The following is a 23,305-nucleotide window of genomic DNA, read 5'->3' as shown; positions in this document are numbered from 1 at the left end:
AAGCTTCTCTGCTGTAAGCCTGAGAGGACAACCGGCTCCAGATAAATGACCTGTGTGTGCAGTCCAGCTGTCCTTTCTAGGCTTAGAATAGACTGCTTTATCCTGATCGTCACTCTTTTTTTCAAATGTTCAACTCCCTTTCTTGTATGAAATAACAGTAGGCAATTGTTTGTGCTGATTTACAATGACTGACAAAATAAGGAGTTGGAAACCGTGTTAGTCCCTAGTTCTAGAGAGATTTTGCCCAAGGCTGCATGACAGCCAGGAGCCTGGGAACCATCCCAGGCCAGCCCTGCCTCCCTGAGGGCACTGCCCTACATTTCCTATCCTGCCCCTTCTGTAAATAAATCCCTCCTCCTTCAGAAACGCACCCTTAGTGAGCTAGAGAGCGGGATCAGCCCACAACATCTGAATTTAAGCTTAAAAAAGACGGTGGAGGTTTTCAGGGTCCTGAAGTGACGTCACAGACACTTTGCAATTTCACTGGAAGTTCATCACACTTCATTTTTTTCCCCAAAAAGTTTTGCAGTGACAGCTGTATTAGGACTTTGGTGTTACCTGTGGGCTTCCCCTCAGGGGAAGTTAAGCACTCCCCTTAACTGTCCTGCGCAATCACTTTTTAGGGCCGGGGGCAGCATGGCAGTGCTTTGAAAAGAGAAGAGCTCACGTTTATGGATGACAAAGGAAGCTGCCCAGGACCCAGGACATGGGGGTGACAGCGCCCCGCTCTCTTCTTGGGGGGAGTGGGGTGGGGAGGGGGGGAGGCAATTAAAACGCAACAATCAAACCAACCTTTAAATAGTAACTTTTAAAAATATAAAAACAGCTCATTACAATGACTTTTCATTTTCTCTTTTCTTCAGGAATCAACTTGTCTTCCACCCTCGCCCTCCCTTGTGGGGAGAGCCTTAACAAGAGGTGGCAGCTGAGCATCTGAGACCCAGAGAGAGAGGAGGGAGAGAGGGAGGCGGGGGATGGGGGGGAGAGAAAGAGGTGGGGGGAGAGAGAGAGAGAGACAGACTCTGGATACGCCTCCCCAGTCTTAGAAAGGGAAGGGCGCCTTGCCCGTCTCTGCAGCCATGCCAGGTCGGGGGAGGGGCTCACCCAGGAACAAGAGTGGGGTAGGGGGGGTGGTTCACCAGAGCCCCTCCCTCCTTCTCACCAGACAGAATCACGCATTATAAAATAATCCATAAAAATGCAGTATAAAAATTATCTTCCATATGCTACATCCATGGAGAGCCCACCACCAGGACTCACGACGGCCTTTAGCTTTTCCTTAGAAGAAGAAAAAATAAGACCAAAAGGAAAAAAAAAAACCCAAAAGACCAAAAACCCACCAAAATCCTAATACCTCAGAACATTTTGGTACCAAAAAGTGGCACCTGCAGGAGACGATATTCTACCTGTAAGCTGTCTGGGCTCCTAAGAGAGACGGGAAGCTACAAGAAGTCAGCCCCATTTGCCCCCAGCCCAACCCCAAGTCCCCTCTCCCCAGGCAGCGGGGAGATAAACCTCAGACTCACAGCTCTGCAGGTTAAATACACACTTTCCCTCTAAGGAGAGAGGAGCAGGTCAGAGGCAGGAAAGGGGAGAGAAGGCATTTTATGAAAGGACATCACTTCTAATTCCTTTTATTCAAATTTAAAAAAAAAAAAAAAAAAAAAAAGCACCCACATCAGTTACTATTTTTCCTCTGGTAGCTCCCTGAGCTGAGTTGCTATGCTTTCCTTTAACTTTGTGTCCTTTTTAGGTTGTGTCCGAAGATTAAGAAGGGCTGGAGACAGAGTGGCTTCGAGCTTCCATTTCTCATCATGATAACCAAGTGTGCACCAAAGAGAGACGGAGGTCGGTCGAGGTCGGGGTGGGAGGGAGGAGGTGGAGGGAGGGGGAGGGAGAGAGGGGGAGGGAGAGAGAGAGAGGAGAGAGAGAGAGAGAGAGAGGAGAGAGGGAGAGGGAGAGAGAGAGAGAGAGACAGGGGGTCAGACACCTGAAAGGGGAGCATGGAGCTCAGGAGACTACAGAAAAACCCACCATTGCTGCTGCAGTCAGCCCGGGCTGGCACCCATCTCAAGCTCTGTCAGTCCGTCAGTCTGTCTGGAGCTTGGTCCTGACACGTCTCAAACGATTCCCAGGTCCACATGGAGATACACTTGTCCAGGGGGGTACCTGATAGCCAACCTGGCTGCCAGCCGCAGTGCCTCTCCTCCACCCCAGGAGTTTTCTGCCCATCCTACTCCCTCTCCATTCTGCACCCCGCTCCCTGCCTCCCCTTCCCAGATGGGAACTTCTGTTGTTTTTTTTTTTTAAAAAAAAAAAAAAAAAGAAAAAAGCCACCACCACAAGTGGATTACAAATACAGCAGGCGAAATACACGGCTGGCGCTGCCGGTGGGAAGGGGCCTCCTCCCCCCGCTGACCAGTCCGAGATAGGAGTCTGTTATTTACACTTTTCACAAACCTTGTGCGCTGCACAGTCAGGGACGTGAAACCCCCCCTCCCCTGGCACAAACATGTGGTCCACGCTCCAGTGTCCCCGAGCCAGGGCAGGGGAACACATCAAAAACAAAAGGGGAAGGAAAGATTCATGAGGGTGTCTGTGGGGAGCCGGAGCCACGAGCCTCCGAATCAATCTATGTGTAGCATCTGCCAGGATCGTTAAGGGGAGGAGGAGAGGAGAAATCCATCAGAGTCCATGAGTCCCATCAATCCACGCCTGGGAGTCCCGACTGTGACGGGGGCACCTTCTCAGCCGCGGGAGCACAGTGCTGGCCCGCTCGCCGCCCATCCTCCACGTGCACGGAGCCCCTCGCCGGGGTCTCCCTGGCACAGCTGTGTCTGTTTCTCCCAGAGTTTGACAGCCCTGTTACAGTCCTTGTTTAGTAGATGACCTCATAAACCGTGGCCTTCTTGTCACCAGAGCCTGTTACAATATATTTGTCATCCGCCGAAATGTCACAACTCAAGACAGACGAGGATTCCTTAGACTGGAGGAGGAGAGGAAAGAGGGCGGCGAGAGAAAGGATAGAAATTCACTTTGTGGGTACTGGACGCCCTTTCAGTGCTCTCCGAATTCAACCGCCCTCTGCCCGCCCTGGAGCCCACACTGCAAGGCCTTCAAACACAGCCCTTCCCGTTAGAGGGGCCCCTTCCACCTGCTGCCCCACAAGGAAAAGCTCGTTAACAGGGCCCAACGTGATCTTTACAGTCAGCTCTGAGAAGCAAAACAGAACACTTGAGCGTGAGCTTTGATCCTGAGTTTACAAACAGGAAGAAGCTTTTCTGAGCTGGGAGCAGGTGTCAACAGGCCAGACTCTCAGCCTGGTGAGCTAAGAAAAAGGATTTGCACCTGAGTTTTCTCCAGTGTAACTGGAGACTTGAAAGTTACATGTATGACACACTAGATGCCAGACTTCTAGCCTGAATCCAGAAAGTGGCTTGTTGGCTCTGAGAGCAAAAGTGTGACTCTGTGTGTGTGTGTGTGTGTGTGGCATGTCTCTGTATGTGTGCGTGTCTGTGTGTGTGGGAGCGTGTGAGTGACCAAGTGAGAGGGCGCAGCATCAGGCCCCAGGTCTTGAAAACTCACAGAAAGCCTCTTCCTTCTCTCCCATTTCCTTCTGGATCCTTCTCCTGCCCCACCTCTCTCCCTACTTTGAAGTGTTGAGATGAAATACGAACTTACTTGAATATCAGACAACACTGCTCAGAAAAAACGCTGCCCAGTTTGCTCAAATGCCCAGCACACCTCCTGCGAGGGCTCAGCGTGCAGGCCAAAGCCAAGAGCATGTTTTCACTTCTCCTTGCTCTAGAAATCCTACAAGAGCCCCTGCTTAAAAGCCCTCACCCTGAGGGGTCAGATGCCATTAGCAGCAGAGTGTGCGGCCCACTGATGTGCCCAAGTCCAAGCCCTTGCCTCTGGAGAACCCATCCTGGACCCCTGGCAGGTAGGGGCTGGAAGAGGCCCGGGGCAAGTTCTGCTTTACCTCCCCCACCCCTGCCCCCATCGCCGCGGACAGGCCGTGACTCTGGGCAGAATCAGGCGGGGTGCTCGCATGGCGGGTGGTACCTGGAATATGCTGGCTCCATACGGTGTCCTCCAGGCGTTGAGAAGGTTATCCTTCCCGGTGCTCACAAACCACTTGCCTGCAGGCGGGAGGCAAAGGAAACATCAGGCTGTGGGCTGCTGCCCTCTAAAGTGAGACCCGCCCCATGCATGGCCGGCTGCCATGGAAACACAGTGTGAACCGCTAACCAGTGCTGGGCCAACTCTTCACTTGTGAGAGGCATCTTGTAACTGAGACACAGTAACACAAACATCGACACCCAGAGAATGCCTTTCTGCGCAATCAAGGGGAGGGGAGGGCAGGCTGGGACGGAGAAAGAAAGGGAGGATCTGCAGTTAATCACAGGGATTACACTGCCCAAAAGATTCTTTTTAAAGCCTCTAAGGTCGACTGATCCATCTCGATTCTACTACTGGAGACGGCAGGAAGTACTAGGAATGACAAAGCTCTGAGTGGCTGGAGACCCAGCTGAAGGCGGCGGATCTCTGCAGGTGCGCTGCCAGGGCTCTGCCTGCGTTAATATCCCAGAGCTCCCAAAGCCACGTGGGGCGCCTGCAATTCCTGGTCCACAGAAAGACCCGTCGGGGTTTAGAGAGGACGGGACGCATCAGAGCTGCACAGCCACAACTACTGAGTCCGCGTGCCACAACTACTGAAGCCCGCGCGCCTAGAGCCCGTGCTCCGCAACAAGAGAAGCCACCGCAATGAGAAGCCCGCCCACTGCAACAAAAAGTAGCCCCCACTCGCTGCAACTAGAGAAAGCCTGCGCGCGGCAACGAAGACCCAACGCAGCCAAAAGGAAATAACTAAATTTAAAAAAAAGAAATAAATTTATATATATAAAAAAAAAGTGGGCCGGCAGATATTCCAATCCAGGGCTATGGCCACCAAAGCCTGGGGTCTGAACCACCTGGAAGCACTGCTGGCAGGGCTGTGAGTACTGTTCCTCTGCCCCAAGCCAGCAAGGTCTGGCTCTGGCCTGGTCTCACAAGTGCTTGGTACCCTGTGCAGTATCTGCATCCGAGGATGCAGAGGGGGATGCCAGATGGGGGGTACTGGTCAGGGTCAGGGGGCCTGGTTCTGGGACCGTGCTCACTTTGGGGTTCTGGCCCTTCTCTAAGCTTTGGGCCGCATCTATGCACGGAGGGCAGGCCAGGCCTCCCGGGGCTCCCACTCCCCCAGGCTCACCGCAGTAGGCGAATTTGAGGGACAGCACACAGCTCTCGTGCAGGTGCAGCTGGTACTTGTCGGGCTTGGTGTGGTGCAGCACCTCCACGTTGCTGCTCTCCATGCCCACAGCCAGCCACTCCCCGGTGGGGCAGTAACCCAGCGAGAAGATCTGTGGGGGAGGGGCATAAAGAGATCAGCATCCTCCAGAGCCACAGGGGTGGGGGTTCCTCGAAGGCCCTGCTCTGGGACCCTGAAGACTCAGCGTCCCACCACTCCTTCCCCCAGCACCTCCTCACCTGCCATTTGCAAAGCCAAGCCCACCCCCCACCCCTAGCCCGATAACCCAGGGGAATGGGATCTCATGTTTCATCCCCATTTGATAGGTGAGGAAGTTGAGGCCCAGAGAGGTTGCTGACTCTAGAAAGTGGCAGAGCAAACTCAGAGGTGGCACAGATATTTCACTTTCACAGTTATTCTCTCTGCCTCAGTGACTTCTGCCTTTCCTTAAGAAAAATATGAGTAAATAAAACACTAACGTATTGAATAGCAAGATTAAAATATTAAAATGAGTAATAAAATAACAACAAAAAAATAGTTAATACCTGGCACTTATAGAATGCTTTCTATGAGCCAGGCTTACAGCTAAGGCTTTTAGAGGGACCATTTCAGGCGCTCACACGAGACCCGTGAGGTAGCTATGACTATTCCCATCCCATGTGAGAAAACCAAGGCCAAAGTGCTCAACGGTAGAGGAGCTGGGAATCAAATCCAAGCCGTTGGGTCAAGTGTGTCCAACTCCAAAGCCTTGTCGACTCTGTTTCATTGCCACTTCCTCCAGGAAGCCTTCCCAGATGGCTCAGGTTGGTCTCAGGTCCATTTGTAACGACCAGGTGTGAGGGTCCCTTTGTCCCCTGACCCAGCCACTGGGACCTGGGGAGGGAAGGCCCCACGCTGCTCCAATGGAGGGAAGGGGGGGGTCTCGGGGGCACACCTGGGAGGTGAAGTCATGCTGCTGCAGCTGCCGGCCCTCCCGCAGGTCCCAGGAGCGCACGGTGTTGTCCAGGCCTCCGGTCCACAGCTTGGTGCCGTCGTGGGAGATGTCTATGCAGCTGGCCCCATCCGTGTGGCCCTGGAACTGCCTAGGAAGGCCAGGCAGGGATGGCGGTGAGCTCCGGGGAAGAACCGATGCCAAGCAGACAGCCATCCCAGGGGGCAGGCCAGCTCCGCCCGAGCAGAACAGGAAACTGAGGTCCATCGTCCTCCGGGGAGCTTGCAGCAGAGCCAGGCCTGGGCCCCTCTCCTACTCTGCTCAAGGGTCTTGGGCAGGGGCAGTTCTGGGGAAGCAGGTACGTAACAGGGGAACCCCCCTTAGCCCGACACCCCATGCCTCCTCAATCTGCATTCTTGATCCATCCTCGTCACCCCGCATGAACCACGTGGCTGAGGCCATAAACCAGCTGCATGGTGCTATGACTAACGCAGATGGCCACACTGCACTGAGGGCCGATGCTGGGCCCGGCGCTGGGGTTCGACTCTAAGGAAGGGGCTTCACTCTGCCCGTTGCATGCAGGAGAAACCGAGGCACGGAGGTTAAGTGACTTGCACAAGGTCACACGGCGGCAAGACTGAAACCCTGCAGCTTTGCTCCCGAGGCCCCACACTTAACCACCAAGAGGTACTGCTCCTCTACTCTGGTCTCAACGCCTCTCCTTCTCCTGCCCTGTCTGTGTGTCTCCACTCATCCGAGTCCCACACTCCCAGGCCTGCTCCAGCTCCCCTTCTCCCCAGAGCCTTGTGCGAGCTCCTGGGCCAAGGAGCCCTCCATCCTCTACCTATGCCGGGCATCTGGCACAAGCTGTTTTCTCACCTGGGTGCCCTCGCCCGCGCTGTTCCGGCCGGCCCACAGCACCTCGGACAGGCCAGTCGCAGCAAAGATACCAGGCACGGCCAGTGAGGCCTTCCCGAGGACGAGGACCCCCGCTCCCTCCCGTGCCTAACCTGACCAGCGTCTGGTTGTGCAGGTCCCACACGGCAATGTTCCCGTCGCTACAGCAGGAGAAGCAGACTTTGGCGTCGGGGCTGATGGCCAGGGCGTAGCAGGCCGGAGCCGAGGACGTCAGCTCGGCCTTGATGCGGGGCGTGGGTGAGGCCAGGTCCCAGATGGTGAGCGTGCTGGCCTCGCCGCCCACGATCAGCGTGCGCCCGTCGGGGAGCAGCTTGCAGGAGCGGATGTAGTTGTCCCTGTTCTGGAGGGGGAAGGGGCAGTCTTCAGCACCACCCACCTCCCCGCCTGGGGACCAGGAGGGTCCACAGCACTGAGCACCCTGGCCACTTCTGCTCACTTCCTGCCCTTACTGAAGGCAGCTGCCAGTGCGACCCCGCTCCTCACTCACCCCACTCCTCATTCACCCCCCTTTCAAACTTTCACTCCCTTCTTCACAAACCCCTGGAGGTCAGCATCATCTCCCCTTACAGACGATGAAAGTGGGGCTCAGGGAGGTTTGCCAGCTTGCCCAAAGTCGCCCAGCCAATACAGGGCTGCACCTGGCCGGGGGGGATGGGGCTCTCCCCCTGACCCAGGCTGCCCCGCTCTCCTAGGCCGGGTGGAAGGGACGCCCGCAGCCCTGGGGTGCTCACCAGGCAGTCCAGCTGGGAGATGGGGCTCTTGCTGCCCGGCTGGCTGATGTCCCAGATCTTCACGCAGCCCTTGCCACCTGTGTAGACGTGCCGCGTGGGGTTGCTGATGGTCACCGCACACACCACCTCCCCGTGGCTGAGTGTGTTGATCTGCCGGGCGTGCCTGGGGATGCCGGGGCCTGCCAGGGCATCGTGGGGGAAGGGCACGGGCTGCATCTGCCCGTCAGCACTCACGTGGAAAGAGTAGGCTCTGGGAGGGGAGAACCACACTTCTGCCATCTCCAATCCTCTAACAGTTTGCACAACTCCTGCCCAGTTTGACCGGCACCCGCCCCTGCCTGGCCTCCCTGCCTCCAGGTGTCCCCTCTCCCCACATCTCAGGGCACCTGGTAACCCCAACCTCCTTGGCCTGGCTGCACTGGGCCGGAAACTGCTGCAGAGTCCAACCTTTGCTTCTGCCCCCGCTTACAGATCCTTGCTCCAAACCAGGTTGCTGACCCCCAACTGGCCGTGGAACACCCTTCCCCACCATCTACAGAATCTCGAACACGCTGACTCCAGAAAGGACCCAGCTTGAACGCCACCCCTCCTCTAGGAGCCAGTGGCATTAGGGAGGAAAACCTGTTTGCGACCCTCCAAATGAATCAACAGGGTGCACATGAGAGCCAGGGGTGAGCCAGCGTGGTCGGCCTGCTGTTTTAGGTGCCAGCTGTGGGCAGAACCCACGGGAGCCCCCAAGGCCAGGGCAGCTCCACGGCATTTGGTTGGGAGACCGCAGTGTCCGAAGTGTTCCTTCCCTCTCAGAGCCCAGGGACCACATCCTCAACCCCAGCCCTGTCTCGTTCCCCTTTCAGAGGGAGCCTGGGGGCCGTTCAGGAGTGTGGCCAGGCAGCTTTGCTGGGGTTGCAACCTGGCCTATGGGTACCCCAAGAGGGGCAGACACCTTTCCTCAGGGGAGGTCCACCGGGGCAGGGGATGGGTGGGTGGGTGGCGTGCTCTCCCCTGCCCTCCCCAAGAAGCAGAAAATAGCCAAAGCTTACGGTTTTCCACCAGGAATGGAGGCGAGGCTGGAGGGCAGGCCCGTGGCCCGCATCGGGGGGTGAGGGTCAAACCCAACCTGCAAGGCAAGGCAAGGCCAGCCATTAGTGAGGGGTGCCGCCATACGTCCCCCCACTATACATCCCCCCCACCGGCTTCCTCCTCCACCACCTCCTGTCCCACCCGCACGGCGCTGCCTCTTCAGAACCCGAGACAGCTGGGCAGAGCACAGCCCCTTGTTCCAGAGAGCGCACGGGCCCAGGAGGGCCAAGTGCCTTGTCCAGGACAATGGCAGGAACAGGATGATGGTCCAGACCCCGAACTCTGAACCGGTTATCTTCCACTCCCACCCCCAGCTCACTCTCCCTGCTCTGCAAGGCCGAGCAGGCCCCTCCTCACTTTGTTCCCTCCCCTGGTGTCCCAGAAGGCTTGTCATGTGGAGAGGAGGCCAACCTGGGTTCAGGAGATCAAGAGAAAAACCGTCTCCTGGAAGAGGACCTCCCTCTCCAGTCTGAACTGCTCTCAATAAACGGCAGACAAATCTTGGTATAACGGGCTGCCCCATTTGCCAAGCCCCTGCCTCGTGGAAATCGCCCGACTCACCGTGGGATTCCCACCCCCACACAGCCCAGAAAGAGAGGTGTCAGCCCCGCTTCCCAGATGGAAAGGGGCAGCCCAGGGAGGCTGTATTGTGTGAGGTCACATGGCGACTGACGGGCCGGCGGGGTGGGACCCAAGTCTGCTGACCCCCAAGTGTGTTCCACTCTTATTCCTAATAAACGCTCTGCCCCGAAGGCAGCTGCCTGGTCGCTGGGCCCGGAAGGTCCCCTTTGGTGTGCAGGAAGGGCCACCCTCACCCCCTCCAGCTCCCCCGCTCCTTATCCAGTCCCCCCAAAAAAGGAGCCAAAAGGTCTACGTACAGCTCCAAAGCTCACCATTGGCGATCGGCCATAGGCGGCGGCAGCGGCGGCGGCAGCCGCGCTCATCTGGGGTGGGATGTTGTGGAGGCCGGCGTAGGCGCTGGGGCTGGTGAGGGAGCCGTTCATCTCATGGTGGCTCATCATGGCAAAGGGCGCAGCGTAGGAGCTGGTGATGGAGATGGGCGTGCGCAGGGCCGAGGCTGCAAGGAGGCAGGCGTCAGCCGGGAGAGGCCACCAAGGGGAGTGGGCCCCCCATGCCTCCATCAAGGGCAAAGCTCAGGCCACCAGGCTGCCTCCCCGCCCAGCAGCAATCCTTCCTGTGTTCTAAAGCTGCCTACTCCAGGCAGTCCTCCTGGACTGAACCCACCGACCAGAGAACCCCATCTTCACAGCCTAAGAAGGTTCGAGCTGAGAGATGTGCCCACCACTTTTTACAGAGCAGGACTCGGAGGCCCAGAGGAGGGGGTTGTTCAGAGCCTCACAGAACAGCAGAGGCAGACAGATCACTGGTGTCCTGACCGGTCTGAAGCTCCTTCCACACACCTAGTGCACAGTGGCTCCAGTAAGCACTGACATCGGTGTTGAAGCACCAGGCACTCACCTCCTTCTCAAACCTGACCAAGTCCCCCAGAGACGGGCCCTGGGAGAGCCCTGACTCTGACCCCCCTCCCTGGCCCCCATCTGTGAGGCTCCAGCCCTGGCCTGGGGCAGACCCCCTCCCCTCAAACATGGTCAGCCCAGCCCCATCGTGCCTACCCATTATACCTATCGGGTCCATGCCTGGAGGTTTGCCCGGCATCGACCGGAGTCCCGGGGTCGTGCTGGTGCCCGGAGTTGGGGCATCGTTCCTTGGGGTTGGTGTGTTGGACTTGAGCCCAGGGGTGGAGGATTTGTCATTCTGAAAAGGGCAGATGCAGAGACCAAGGGAAGCCATGAAGATTCCTTTCTCCCAAGAGCTGGGCACCACATGAAGCCCAGTGCTGGACCCAGCTCTGAATCTTCTGCCCCACAGCTCCTCAATTCTTGCCCAATCTTGTTTGGCAGGGACTGTGGTAATTGTGCCCATTTAATAGATGCAGCAACCAAGGCTTAGAAACGTTAACTAATAATAAGCACAGGGCTCAGCCTGTAAGTGGTAAAGCCAGGATTTGAACCCAGGCCAAGCCCCAATCCGTGTGCTTTCTACCTCCAGCCCTCTGCCTTCCGCTTAGCACCACTCCAGATCCAGACCCTTTTCCCTCTGCCCCCACGTTCCCCACCCTCTCCTAGCCTCTGTGGCGCCAGGGGCAGACCCCACATACATGACCAAGGTCTTTGGTCTTGGAGGAGGGCGTGCTGCTGGAGGATGCCACTGAGGCGGGGCTGGTGGGGGCGTCCTTCTTCAGGCCACGGGCCTTGTCCAGCCCGTTTTCAGGAGGGGAGTGTGCGGGGCTGACCCGGGGCGTCGCTGGGTCCTAAAAACACAAGCGATGTGGGGATGTGCTGAGCAGTGACGAGCCTGGAGTCTTCTCTGCTCTGGGGACGGGAAGGGAGTGGGCACAGGGCATGGGAAAAGAGCCTGGTCCCAAGTGGGGACAACGAGTTTTTAATGACCTAGTCTGACCCCTTCATCCCACAGATGGGGAGACTGAGGCCTGGGTGGGTGGAGGTGAGCTGTCCAAGATCAAAGACAAGTTCAGGACTCCAAGCTGGGCAGCTGGGCCTCGGCCCTGGGTAGATCCTTTCCAGCTCCCCCTCCCTTGCTAAGGCTGACCCCCAGGGGGCTCACAACCCCAAGATCCCAGGGGTGGTGGGGAGAACAGAGCTGACCTGGAGGACCATGGGGACTGGGAGCCAGCCCTCCCCTGGGATCTTCAGGGGCCTCTCTCTGGAGACCCATCCTAGGAACCCAGCAGCACGCACAAATGCCCAGCCACCAGGCAGCCAAGCCCTGCCCTCCTCCTCCTGACCAGCTGGATGCCCCAACCCCAAAGGCCTCGTCACCCAGCTGGGGCTGCTGGTAACGGTGCAACAGCCGAGACACGACAGCTCCCACCCAGGACAGGAGCAATCGCCAACCACCCCGCACAGGGACAGCCGTCCTGCGACCTGGGCCGGCCCTTACCTCATTGGAAACGTCCACCACCAGATCGTCACTCTTGTCCCCGTCACTGTCCTGCACGGAGAGGGAAGCCAGTGAGAGGCCACGCCCACCCCAGACTGAGCCCAAACCACGCCCCTGCTTCCACCAGCCAGGATCTGAACCCCGGCCAAACCCCGAAGTCCACACTCTCCCCACTCAGCCCCACCAAAGCTGACCTCTTCTCCTTGCTGTTTGCTAGCCCAGACCCCAGCCCCAGGGTCACTCTGCTCCCACGCCCACAGGCAGCCTCACCAACACCTGCCCAGTTATAATATTTCTAAGCCTGCTTTAACGTGACACTCTGGAGCCAGACACCTCTCTCCAGCTGGCCTGACATCCACCACCATTTGCAAGTGAGTGCGCTGGTCTCGTTCCATCATTCCCATCACTGTGTGGGAGGGGTGATTAGCCTCGTCTCCCAGAAACGCAGCTGAGGCTTTGGCTGTGCAACGTGTCCAAAGCCCCAGAACAGCCAAGTGGCTGAACACGGAGGGCCGGGCCCAAGGGCACCGGGTCCCACACCGCATCGCCCCCTGCCCTCTGCCCCAGCTCTCAACCCTGCTCGGCCTGGCACAGAGCAGACACCGTGACCACCTGTAGGGTCGAAGTGTGGGGATGCCAGGGACGGCCCCCAGAGCAGACCGGAGTTTCTGAGGGGGCCGTGATGGCAGCAGTGGGTTGTTGGCCCATCGGGGGAGGTGCCCCTAGCTCTCCCCAGGCCCCACGAAGGCCGGGATGACTTCCCTGTCCACTGCCTCCTGGCCGTGGTCCGCAGGCTCACAGGACATCGGTCTGTGGACGCTTCCCCTGCCCGGGCCACCTGCCCTCTTCAGTGGGGCAGCGTCTCCTGCTCCCACCTCTTCCTGACGCTCCCATGACTCAGGCCCCGTGGGGTCTCCCCCAGCCCAGCCCACCCAATCCAAACCCCGGCGGAACCCGCCGCGCTCTCAGACGTACGTATCGGCTCAAACTGTCCTTCTCCTCCGCTTTCCGCTTCTTGGCTTCCATGCTGTAGTCCGCGGAGCCCCGGTGCTTCTCACTGGCCCGTAGGCTTTCCGAGGGCGACACCGAGTTATTCTGCAAGCAAGAAGGAGAGTTAGTATGAACATTTCATGCACATATTGACATAGCTAAGTGACTCAGAAGGTCAGCTGAGGTGTCATGTGTGTCCTGCAGGTCTCAGCTCCATCGGAGGTTCCCCAGGGACGCCTTCCCAACTCCCCAGACTCGGTTCCCCTGGGAGCGACCCCGGGAGCACGTCAATTCTCTTCTGTAGCTGCTGTTAGATAATTAACCCAGCACGGGCCATTTGCCTCTGGCCTATGAGACCGTATGCCTCATGAGGGCGGGGGTCACGCCTGTGTCCTCCACCGCCCATCTGTGCCTGTCACACATATTTGCTCAAAGAATGGAGAAGCTGAATCTGCTCTGGGTCTCGAAAGATGGATCTGAGCCGACAAACTGGGGCCAAGCGCAATACTTCATCAGCTGAACCCGACAGGAGCGCGGAGACTGATGGGGACGGGGATCACCGGGGTGCCAACAGGCCTCCTAAGTGTAGGAGGGCAATGGGGCATTTTGTGCGAACACCCTACAACTACAGCATGGCCTCCTACAACTTTAGAGAAACGCCAGGGTTATAAAGAAACAGAAAATGCAATGTCATGAAGCCTTTCCCCTCTTAAGACAAGAAAAGGTATAGGACAGGGAGACTCCCCCCCGCTTTGTAATGACGGGAAAGGAGGGGCCCCAAGACAATGGACAACGTGCCCAAGGTCCCCCAGCAGCAGGCAACATGAAGGAAACCCAAGTTTTTTAGGCCTGGAAGAGACTTAACGAGTTCTCCCTTCAACTACAAAGCAAGTGAGGACGAGAAGAGTTTGGAATTTCGGGCCTGGGAAGAGGGAAGGTGGGCCAACAGGCGAGGCAGGAGAAGCACCCGACAGCGGGCCCGGGGACGGAGCGGTCCTGGAAGGGGAGAGCTGCCCACAGAGGAGGACCCTGGCTGGTGGTGTGATGGGTAACCAGGAACGGCAGGCATCACGTGGCCACTGGGAGCAGGGAGGGAGGAGCTACGGGCAGGGGTACCTGCCAGCAAACCTCTGTGCCAAGAGAAAAATATCACAACCCCCTCTAGGGGGCTGCCGAGGTTTGCCCCTTCCTAAGAGACCACGCGACACCGTCCCCGCTTCGCTCAGCACCCTCTTCAGGGCACCTGCCCTGGATCAGGCCTGGGGCTGGATGCCAGGTGTGGAGGAAAGAACAAGACGCAGTCCCTGCCCTCCAGGATCTCACAATCCAGCTGGAGGGAAGGCCAAGTCCACTTCATCCCCATCCCCATCCCCAGGGGTGTGTGACGAGGCCACGTGGGGACCCAGAGGGACGTCTGCTCAGAGGAGAAGGGCGTCAAGAGGCAGGTGGAAAGTCTCCCCACTTCCCCAGAGGCCAGGGACGGCGTTCTGGGTGGGGGGCGGGTGCGAGTGGTGCGGGAACCAGCCGCAGAACTTTATTTCCTCCCCTAAGCCGGTTTCTGGGCAGCCCTTCCCTGCCAAGCTTCTGCCTGAAGCAAATTAAAATGGCAGAGTTATCAAGCCTTGAAGAAAATACGGAGGTTATAATGGAAGCGCAGCTCAACCTTCCCCGCAGCCGGGCAGGCGCGGCGGCGATACACGCACAGCCGTGATTCAATTAGCCGCGGCGAGTGCCGGCAGAAAAATCGCCGTCATTTCATTTCAGTTCCTCTGACGGTGGCCGCCCCGTGCTAAGCAGCGGCGCTCCCAGCCCCTCTGCTCTCGGGTGGGGCAGGCGGGGAGGAAAGGGGGCCGCGCGGCTGCTCGCGTTTCTCCCCGCGACCAGGGCCACGGCTCAGAGAACAGCGGGCTCTTTCTTCTCCTGCAGTCAGGCTGAAAACCCTCGCTGCTACCGGAGGAGAGTCCTGTCAGGCGTTTAGCGGCATCGATCCAGCCCGCCTCTGGCTGGCAGGCGGCCAAAAAACTAAGTATTTTTTATTGCTTCGGCTAGGCAAGGAAATATGAATGAAGCTACCTCTAATTGGACTCCAGACTAACCCCTCTGGGACAGCTTCCAGCCCATTCCACTCCGACACGGCCCTGTCTTTCCTGCCGGGGCCTCATCTGTTGACAACCTGGTTTCCAAAGGGCTGATTACGTTTGTCTACACTCCCTCCAACACCATGGCCGCGTGCACACATGTGAGCCCCTACTGCCTCTCCCCGGGACGCCCCACACCCCCTCCCGGCCCAGGACGGTGTCCCGATTCCACGGAATTCTCCAGTGGCCCAAGGATGGCCCCTCTGCCCTGAGTCTGGATGTCGGCGAGCACTGCGGAGCGAAGAGCCCAGCTCTTAGGGGTTCCCCATGGGTTCCTTTTAGCAGAAAGCGTTCACAGACGGGGGCACAAGGCCAGAGCCAAGAGCGACGAGGATGAGCATGAGAACGTGCTCTGCGGCAGGTCCCCGTTCAGCAGGTAAGCTTCGGGATCCTGGGTCCTGTTCTGAGCAGGGCGTCTTCCTAGCTACGCGGAGAGGCCAGCTGGGCAGGAATACTGCCATGTTACAGACAGAGAAACTGAGGCTCAGCGAGGCCAAGAGGACTACCCAACATCCCATGCATCTGGGACCAGACTGAGCCTTGAGGTGTCCAGCCCAGCCCTCCAACAAGGCCACCTACTGGGATCAACGTTGAAGCAATCAAAATGGATTTACAGTTTCAGCTGTTCCTTTCTTATGCACCTAGCCATTCCTGGGCCCAAATGACCTGGATTTCTGAGCACACAGGCAAGTCGAGAGGGGACGTGAGCACTGCTGCTAATGGGTGGTTTAAAGTCAGCCCGGGTAGAGGGCTGGCAAGGGGAGGTGGGTCGGGATGGAGGAGCCGCCCAAGGAAGCTGCTGTCTAGATGGTTAGTTAACTGCCTGACCTTCCAAGTCCTACTTAACACGAGGTAATAATAACCAAAGCCATCCTAACAGATTAGATGGCCCCAGATACAAGGACGGCGATGAGGAATAAAATAGCTGTGTTAATCGCTGGAGGATTTTTTTTTATCCAGACTCCACTGTGCTTATTCAGAAGGCTTATTCACTTGAAACAGAACCTCTGAGCCTCAGTGTGATCAGAAAGATTTACAACAAATCTCAGAGCTGACAGACACGCAGGCAGCCTGCCCTTAACGCTCTCTTGCTAGCACTTTCTCAAACCGAGTTAAAGCCTAGAACAGGGAGAAACCTCAGGTGCTGGGAGGAAATGAGGAGGATATAGGATCATACAGGGGTCAGCCAATCTGGGGGGCAGGGAGGCACTCTGGCCCCAAACGAGGCGGGGACCAGGGTCCCGAGCTCTGGGTTCAGCCCTGTGACTCCACAGCCCCCCTTGGAGGGCCCAGGGCTGGCTGGCTGACCTCTCCAGTAATCAACTCTCGTATAAAAGGCGGTTGGTTAGTAGAGCCCACTTAAGCCAGCTCTTCATTTAACAAATGATGGCCCTGAAGCCTGGAGAGATGAAGGCTTCCCCAAGTGCAGGTCACTCAACAGGGGACAGCAGCACCTCTTTCACGATGACACCCTTCTCCCAGGAGCCCACATAGGGTTAGGGCTGACCCCCCCCAGCACCCAAACACCAACCCCCCCCCACAGGTTCCAGAGTGCTGGCACTTACCGTGCTGGATTCTCTCTCTTTGGGGACAGAAGGCCAGGACAGGAGGAGGGGCAGGTCCCCCAAGACAGAGAAACAAAAAAGAAAGCAAGGTCAGTCTCGTCCAGTTGGCTTTTCTGCTTTGCTAGTTCATGGGTTCTAAAACGGGCAGCGGCCTGGCTCTCTGAGTCACTGCGGGTCAGCCAAGGTAGGGCCATTAGGTGACGTCTCTCAGTTTGGAAATCAACCGCCCCAATTCCAATGCTTCACCCGGCCACCAGGCCCCGGTGGGGCAGCGGGGGGGATCTGTGGCCTAGCTCTCCCTGACATGCCGAGAAGGGCACCAAGATTACAGGTCAGCAGTTTTTAAAGCCATAAACTTGGGAAGGATCGTGCTATGCAAAATATCCATAGGACCTGGGAGTTGAGAACATTATTGTTATTTAAAAAAAAAAAAAGAATTATGGGAGTGGTATTTTGGTGGTGGTGTTTTTTAATTAACACTCTTCTCTGTTTCTTTACCAAGACGCCCCTGGAAGCTGAGGCCTCTGATTATTTGCCCGGCCAAGCACTAGCTCCCTGATCCTCCTGTCTGTTGTGGGGAGGCCCTCTTCCTCTGCCAGGAGGACCATCCTACTGCAGGGGGCAAAAAAACTTAGTCTCTGGTTCTCATGACCTGCTACTACTGCCCCATGGCCCCGGTCCCGGGCAGGATGGTAACACTCCAAGCCCCCTGTGCTCAGGGCCGGCTCATAAGGCATTGGCCATGTGCCCCAGTAAATATCTAAGGGCAAATCAAACCATCATGTGGTGCACCTTAAACAGAATAGTATGTGTCGATTATCTCTCAATAAAGCTAGAAAAATAATATCTAAGGGCAGACCACACAAGGTGGCAATCTTTGCAAAGGGTCTGCTAGGAAGCCAGGCCCTCTCCTTTCCCGATCAAACTAGGCCCTCCCAAGGCCCTTCTCGGCGCACCTTCAGGGGTCTTCGCGGGACAGGCTGGGTTAAGGGTAGAGGACGTTCTCATTCCCAGTCTTCCCAATCATCTCCCTGCAGCAGTGTCACCACCACCTCTACTTAAAGACAGTCCCCTAACGAGTCTTTACTTGAGCGCCAACTGGGTATCTTTTCCAAAAAACTCGGTCTCTGTCCAAGGACTAATGATCCTGGTGAGGATAAAACTCTTTCCAGGGTAGGAAACAGAAGAATGGCAACAAAGGGCTCCGTCTTGGGACCCCCAACTCTTGAACTCTTATGGGAATTTGAAAAGAGATCCTCAGCTTGGCCAGGAGGGCATCCTGAAGGAGTGGGACTGGGGCTGGCCCTTGGAGGGTGCACAGGGTGTGGCTAGGAAGATGGGAAGGTACTCCAGGAAGAAAGGACAACATGTCTTCCAGGGCAAAGAAGAGCAGGTACACATCAGGGATTGGGGGGTGGCCTGGGGGATGGGGGTCCGGTTTCCGTGTACCAGGAACTTAATAGATGGCGCCAAGCCTTTTGCTAACTCCTGGTCCTCGGGTGACAGCATTTGCTGTGTCTATTCACAGAGGGGCCTCCAAAACCTCTGCCCCCCGCCCTGCACTCTGCCCTCCGCCCCTGCCCCGGGCCGCACCTCTGTGGTCCAGCTCATGGTGGTTCTTCTCGTCCTTCACCGACAGGTGGGCCTGGCTGCCCAGGGCACCAAGCGCCAGCAGCCCTGAGCTGCTCCCCGTCACTGGGGGGATCCCTGGAGGCTGGAGGCCTGACGGGTGGGGTGGCAGCTGCACCGGGGGGCCGTGCGTGGCGTGGGAGAGGTGCTGCGCCTGGAGCTGCTGTTGCTGCAATGAAGTTGGTGGTGAGTGCGGCTGAGCGGGGAGGGCCGGGGAGGCCCGGGCCAGCCCTCTTGCTCCTCCAGGAAGTGCCGGGGGAACATGCCCCCCAAACCTCTGCCCCCAGCTCAGGCCACACATGCTGTCATGCTGGAGGAAGTCTGGTAATGGACCACAATTGAGACACAAGATTTATGATGGCAAACATTCCATCTCCTCTCCAACCCCAGTCTCAGGACAGAACTTCTCAATGCATGTTTCCAAGCCCAAGATAAATACAGCATGCATTTAAAAGCCAGTCATCGGGGTTCCCTCTCCGCTGAGGGCGATCCACTTTTAAGCTCCTCGCGGTCACAGTTTTGCTCATGCTTACACGCCTGCAAACGTCAGCAGCCAGCGTTTCCCACCCTGAGCCCGTACCCTGGGGCAGACTCCTTAATTCTGAGGAACTCCACGCCTGTCTTACAGAGCGGGGGCAGGACACAGCAGAGGAGTCCCGAGATCAAGAGGAGTTTGGGGCCAGTGGAATGAGAGCCAACGTCACTGGACATCAGAGTGGAGAACAGGGTAACAGGAAGAGTGGGGGCTTTGGAATCAAGACAGACCAGGATTCAAATCCCAGCTCTGGCACTGACTAGCTGGGTGACCTCAGGCAGGTTACTCACTAAGTGATCTCATAACAATAGCTGAACGTTTCCCAGAGGCCTTTCCATGGCTCCCTCCCCTTCCAAAATCTAGTCGTGCATTAAGTCACTTATTATCAATAGCAAGGATTAACAATCCCTAATCACGGATTCCGCTCAGCACTAGCCTCAGAGCCTTCTTTTCCCCCTTCCCCTTGTGCTCCCCCAGCAGCCAAGACAAAGCGCCCTTTATCATTCCCAAGATTGCGTCAAGAACCACGGGCACTGTGGCGCAAGCTACACCACAGCTGAATATTTCATAGGAACTGAAATATTTCTTAGGAATGGCTGGGCCCCTGGGTACACATACATCTTTCTTCTCAACGAGCACAAAAGGAGGGAACAGAAATTTACTGAATGCCTGAATGAATGCCTGGGCCCTTTCCAAATATTTTCTCTGATCCTTCCAACTACCTGGCAGAAGGGTTCTGCCCATTCTACAGATGGCAAACTGGCACTTAGGGGCTGGAGTGGGCGGCCAGTAACTAGCCAAGCCTCACCACTAGTGTGGTATCTGGACTCAAATCTGTCAACCACCGACGTCATCCAAAGAATGTTCCTAAAGCAAGAAGAGTTGGTGGGGGTGACAAAGAGCCAAGACGTGACAGACTCGCCTGTCAGTGTGAACCGTGGCTCTCAGGCCACCGACAGACAATAAAACACAATGAAGGCCCACAGTTCTGGACAGACGTGAGGCTCCAAGAGGCAGTGAGTGTGTTTGAGGTCAGGGATTAAGAGCCCCGCTCTTCCCCAACTAAGCTGCCAACCGCCAACCTGGTGCACCCCCAAATTTAACGGCACCCCCAGTCACACCACACTCCTGGCCTCAGAGAGCTCATTTCTCAGTTTGGGGAGAAAGGCTGGGACCCACGGCCATTGCTCCAGACCTAGGACATCTCTTGGTGGGCAGTTTACGGAAGCTGCCGGTGGGCACTGGTCCAGGTTGCAGCCTGACCCCAGATCTGCCTCGAGACGCCAGAGCAGAAACAAAGCCAAAGGGCCCCCTGGAAGCCCTCCCCATCATCCAGGTCACAACAGGTTCCTCCTTTCTGAGAGTGATGACAGCTCAGACTCTGGAGCCAGACAGACTAAGGAAGATGTCCCGCTCTATCTTTTATCAGTTGTAAGACCTTAGACAACAGTGGACCTCTCTCAGCCTCAGTTTCCTCATCTGCAAAGTGGGGATCAGAGTGCAGCCCATCTCTTCAGGCTGTACAAGGATCACGTGCGTTACTACACGTGAAGGCAAAGCAGGCGTTCAACAAACATTAGCAAAAACTATGAGTGGACCACAAATAGAACTGCATCTTACATCTTTCTCTGATCTTGGCCAACTCGTGAGCTCCAGAAAGAAGGGACCTTGTTTTATCCATCCCAGCACCTCGAGTGGGGCCTGGCATGTTCGCCCAATACACATTTGCTGGGTGAATGGATGAAAATGTTGGAAAAGGGTTTACACAGAGAGGCTGGGAAGTAAGTCAGCAGAGTGGCTCTGTCCAAAAGCCATCCACCTTCCCAGATCCAAGCCTCCTCTTGGTTGGGACGACGAGCATCAGCGATGCATCCTGCTTCCCAAAACATGAACCCGTGAACCAGCACCAGAAGCTTGGAACAAAGGCTGTGGTTGCAGTGGCTGTTTGGAAGACAGTGGCTTTCAAAGCTGCTGAGCTTCCCAGACGGAGAGGGTGGTTTTCAGCCGTGGCCCGTCAAGCAGGAGTGCGTCTCCTTTGCAACAGAAGAAAGGCAGCTTCCATGTACTTCTCATCTTCAAATACAAGAGCAACCCCTGCACAGCCAGAAATTCCCCTGAGGTCTGCTCTGGGTGGTTGGAAGGCATAGTCGGGAGCGGCCCAGCAGGCTCCAGGAAGCAGGGACTGAGAGCCGACCTCCTCCCAGGCTTCTCTCCTGGGGCGAGGACAGATGCCAGGCCTTGTCGGGCCAAGGGTCTGCTAACAACAGTCCTGGTTGCGATAAAAGAGTGAGATAAAGTCTTTGCTGCAGCGGGGCAGGGGGAGCTGGCTGGCAGTGATCCACCCGTCTCTCCGTCCCCGTGTCGCAGGCAGGGCACAGCCATCCTCAGGCTGCATTTCTATCCCTGTGACATATCTCTGACTTCAGAGGACGATGTGCAGAAACACAGTGACATCCGAGTGGGAGGGGGACAGCGTTTCCAACTGGGGACAAATGGGACCGAGTCCACCGTCCGAGGAGGGCACTGGGCTCGCCACCCTGCAGCAGCCTGTCCCTGGCTTCCACCATTCCCTCCAAGACCACGATTTCTCCGTCCACCATAGGAAAGGAAGTTAACAACCCACCCCCCAACCCCAAAAGAGGGGTGAGGCTTGTGGAAGCAAGCCCCCTCGTGAGCACGCCCTCCTCCCACCTTTAACATTTCATGCTGGAACAGCAACCTGTCAGAGAACATGTCCCGTGGGGCAGACGTGTGTCCCTGTCCTCACGTGCACCGAATGCCCAGGTCCCGGGCTCCGAAGGTATGGCCACTTACGTGGGAGGCTGCTGGGGAGGCCCGCGCTGGCCGAGTCTGTGTAACTGGATTATGCACATCGCGCTTCATGCCTCCGCTACCTGATTTAATGCTTCGCTTCTCAGGTTCATGATCTGGGTTAAACCTACTGAAGTTGTCTAAGCATTTCCAGGGCTGAGACCCACCAAAGACACCCAGACAGAGTCCTAACTGCATAAGATGCAGACGCCCTGCCCTCCCAGGAGAGGGAGAGCAGCCCCAGCCTCTACTTCCTGCCCACGGAGGTGGCCCCCCAGCTCCAGGCTGAATTGTGCCTTCATGCTCTGTTATAGTTTGGAGAGCTCACAACAACCCCGTTATCCCCATTTCAGAGACGGGAACAGGCTCAGGGGGAGGCGAAGGAACTCTGCTAAGCCAAAGTAACCAGAGCCAGGACGCAAACCCAGCGTGACTTCTCTCTACCACGGCCCCCTGGCTGAGAGAAACAGATGCGTTCGTTCTAAGGCACGCTCTCTGCACCATCCTTCTCCCGGTCAACTGAACCCAGCTCATCAGCATCCTGGAGGGAATGCGAGAACCTCAGGACTGGCTTCAAAATACCCAGTGTAGTTTTTGTAACAAGCTAAAACCTCCCCCTTCCTCACCCCGCTCACCCAATTTAAAAAAAGTAAGAAGCACCAACAAGGACCTACTGTACAGCACAGGGAACTCTGCTCAATATTCTGTAATAACCTAAATGGGAAAAGAATTTGAAAAAGAATGGATACATGTATATGTACAACTGAATCACTTTGCTGTATGCCTGAAATTAACACAACGTTGTTAATCAACTATACTCCAATATAAAATAAAAATTGAAAAAAAAAAGTAATCAAGCCAACACCTATATCTTCCACTAATAATTTCCAAGGGAATGCAGGCCAAATTGTCAGTGGGGCCAGTGAGGTACGTGCCCCTCCTCCTGCCGTGTTCAGTGACCTTGGACCAGCACGGAGCAAAGTAAAACGTGAGTTCTGAAAACGGTGGGTAGCATCAGCTCACAGGGTCTTTAATCTGCTTGGAGAGGCCTTGTGCAAGCTGCTGACCAAGGGACAGTATTTCACCCCTCATGCTCAGGAATCTTTTGACCCTCGAATGATCCCCCAATAACTTGGATCCAAGAAAAAAGGGTGTGTAACAGGTCTGCAGTAATTGGGTCCTGGCAGGCCCCGGCGAACAGACACACACCTTCAGGCCTGCCTTCCCCAGACTGTCACTTGAGTTCCCAGTGGCCCTGTGTGGGGTGGGCAGGCTGGGCCAGCAAGCCTGGGCTTCCGTCAGCCCCTCTGTCCCCTCTCCCCTCACACCAAGCTGACACCGGATTCTGGCCTCTCTCACCTGGAGGGGAGGCCCTGGAAATACTCTAATTCATGTGATAAATACACACCACTAGCTGCAGGTATGCCCACGCCAGATGTGTCTACCTGACCTCTCATCTCTCTCTGAAATGAGCCAAGATGTGAACCCAGAATCCTTCCACCCCACGCCCAAGAGAGCCCCAGATGACTGACTGAAGAGGGCACGTCAAAGGAAACTTGCCCAGCCCTTCTCCATCTTTTCGCAAATGGGGAAAACAGGCCAGAGGAATGAAGTGACTTGCCCAAAGCCCCCCTAACTCCCAGACCAGGGGGCTGGGCTACTTCTCCCCCAAGAGGGGCAAATCGGACAGTACCACGTGGGTAGC

The 23,305-nt window shown here is 56.6% G+C and overlaps 1 protein-coding gene across 8 annotated transcripts in view; it reads right to left on the bottom strand.

Moving 5' to 3' along the window:
* Positions 1-789: 789 nt before the first annotated feature.
* TLE3 (TLE family member 3, transcriptional corepressor) overlaps positions 790-23,305 on the bottom strand; it is a 47,096-nt gene continuing 24,580 nt past the window's right edge. For 2 of the 8 annotated variants that reach the window (XM_036841895.1, XM_036841898.1), the window contains exons 7-20: positions 18,219-18,423; positions 16,626-16,642; positions 12,908-13,027; positions 11,933-11,983; positions 11,130-11,282; positions 10,585-10,726; positions 9,829-10,028; positions 8,911-8,987; positions 7,871-8,120; positions 7,232-7,479; positions 6,225-6,372; positions 5,252-5,402; positions 4,066-4,142; positions 790-2,986 (exon numbers count right to left, since the gene is read on the bottom strand). In XM_036841895.1, the coding sequence (XP_036697790.1) occupies positions 2,879-2,986; positions 4,066-4,142; positions 5,252-5,402; positions 6,225-6,372; positions 7,232-7,479; positions 7,871-8,120; positions 8,911-8,987; positions 9,829-10,028; positions 10,585-10,726; positions 11,130-11,282; positions 11,933-11,983; positions 12,908-13,027; positions 16,626-16,642; positions 18,219-18,423 (1,947 nt within the window). In that variant the 3' untranslated portion in view covers positions 790-2,878. The remainder of the gene's footprint in view (positions 2,987-4,065; positions 4,143-5,251; positions 5,403-6,224; positions 6,373-7,231; positions 7,480-7,870; positions 8,121-8,910; positions 8,988-9,828; positions 10,029-10,584; positions 10,727-11,129; positions 11,283-11,932; positions 11,984-12,907; positions 13,028-16,625; positions 16,643-18,218; positions 18,424-23,305) is intronic. The other 6 variants (XM_036841896.1, XM_036841900.1, XM_036841897.1 and 3 more) reach the window with 4 other exon arrangements.

Source organism: Balaenoptera musculus, chromosome 2, assembly GCF_009873245.2.
Source record: "Balaenoptera musculus isolate JJ_BM4_2016_0621 chromosome 2, mBalMus1.pri.v3, whole genome shotgun sequence".
Taxonomy (NCBI): domain Eukaryota; kingdom Metazoa; phylum Chordata; class Mammalia; order Artiodactyla; family Balaenopteridae; genus Balaenoptera; species Balaenoptera musculus.
Note: the sequence above shows the minus strand (reverse complement) of the source record. Positions and strands in the feature narration are given on the sequence as shown.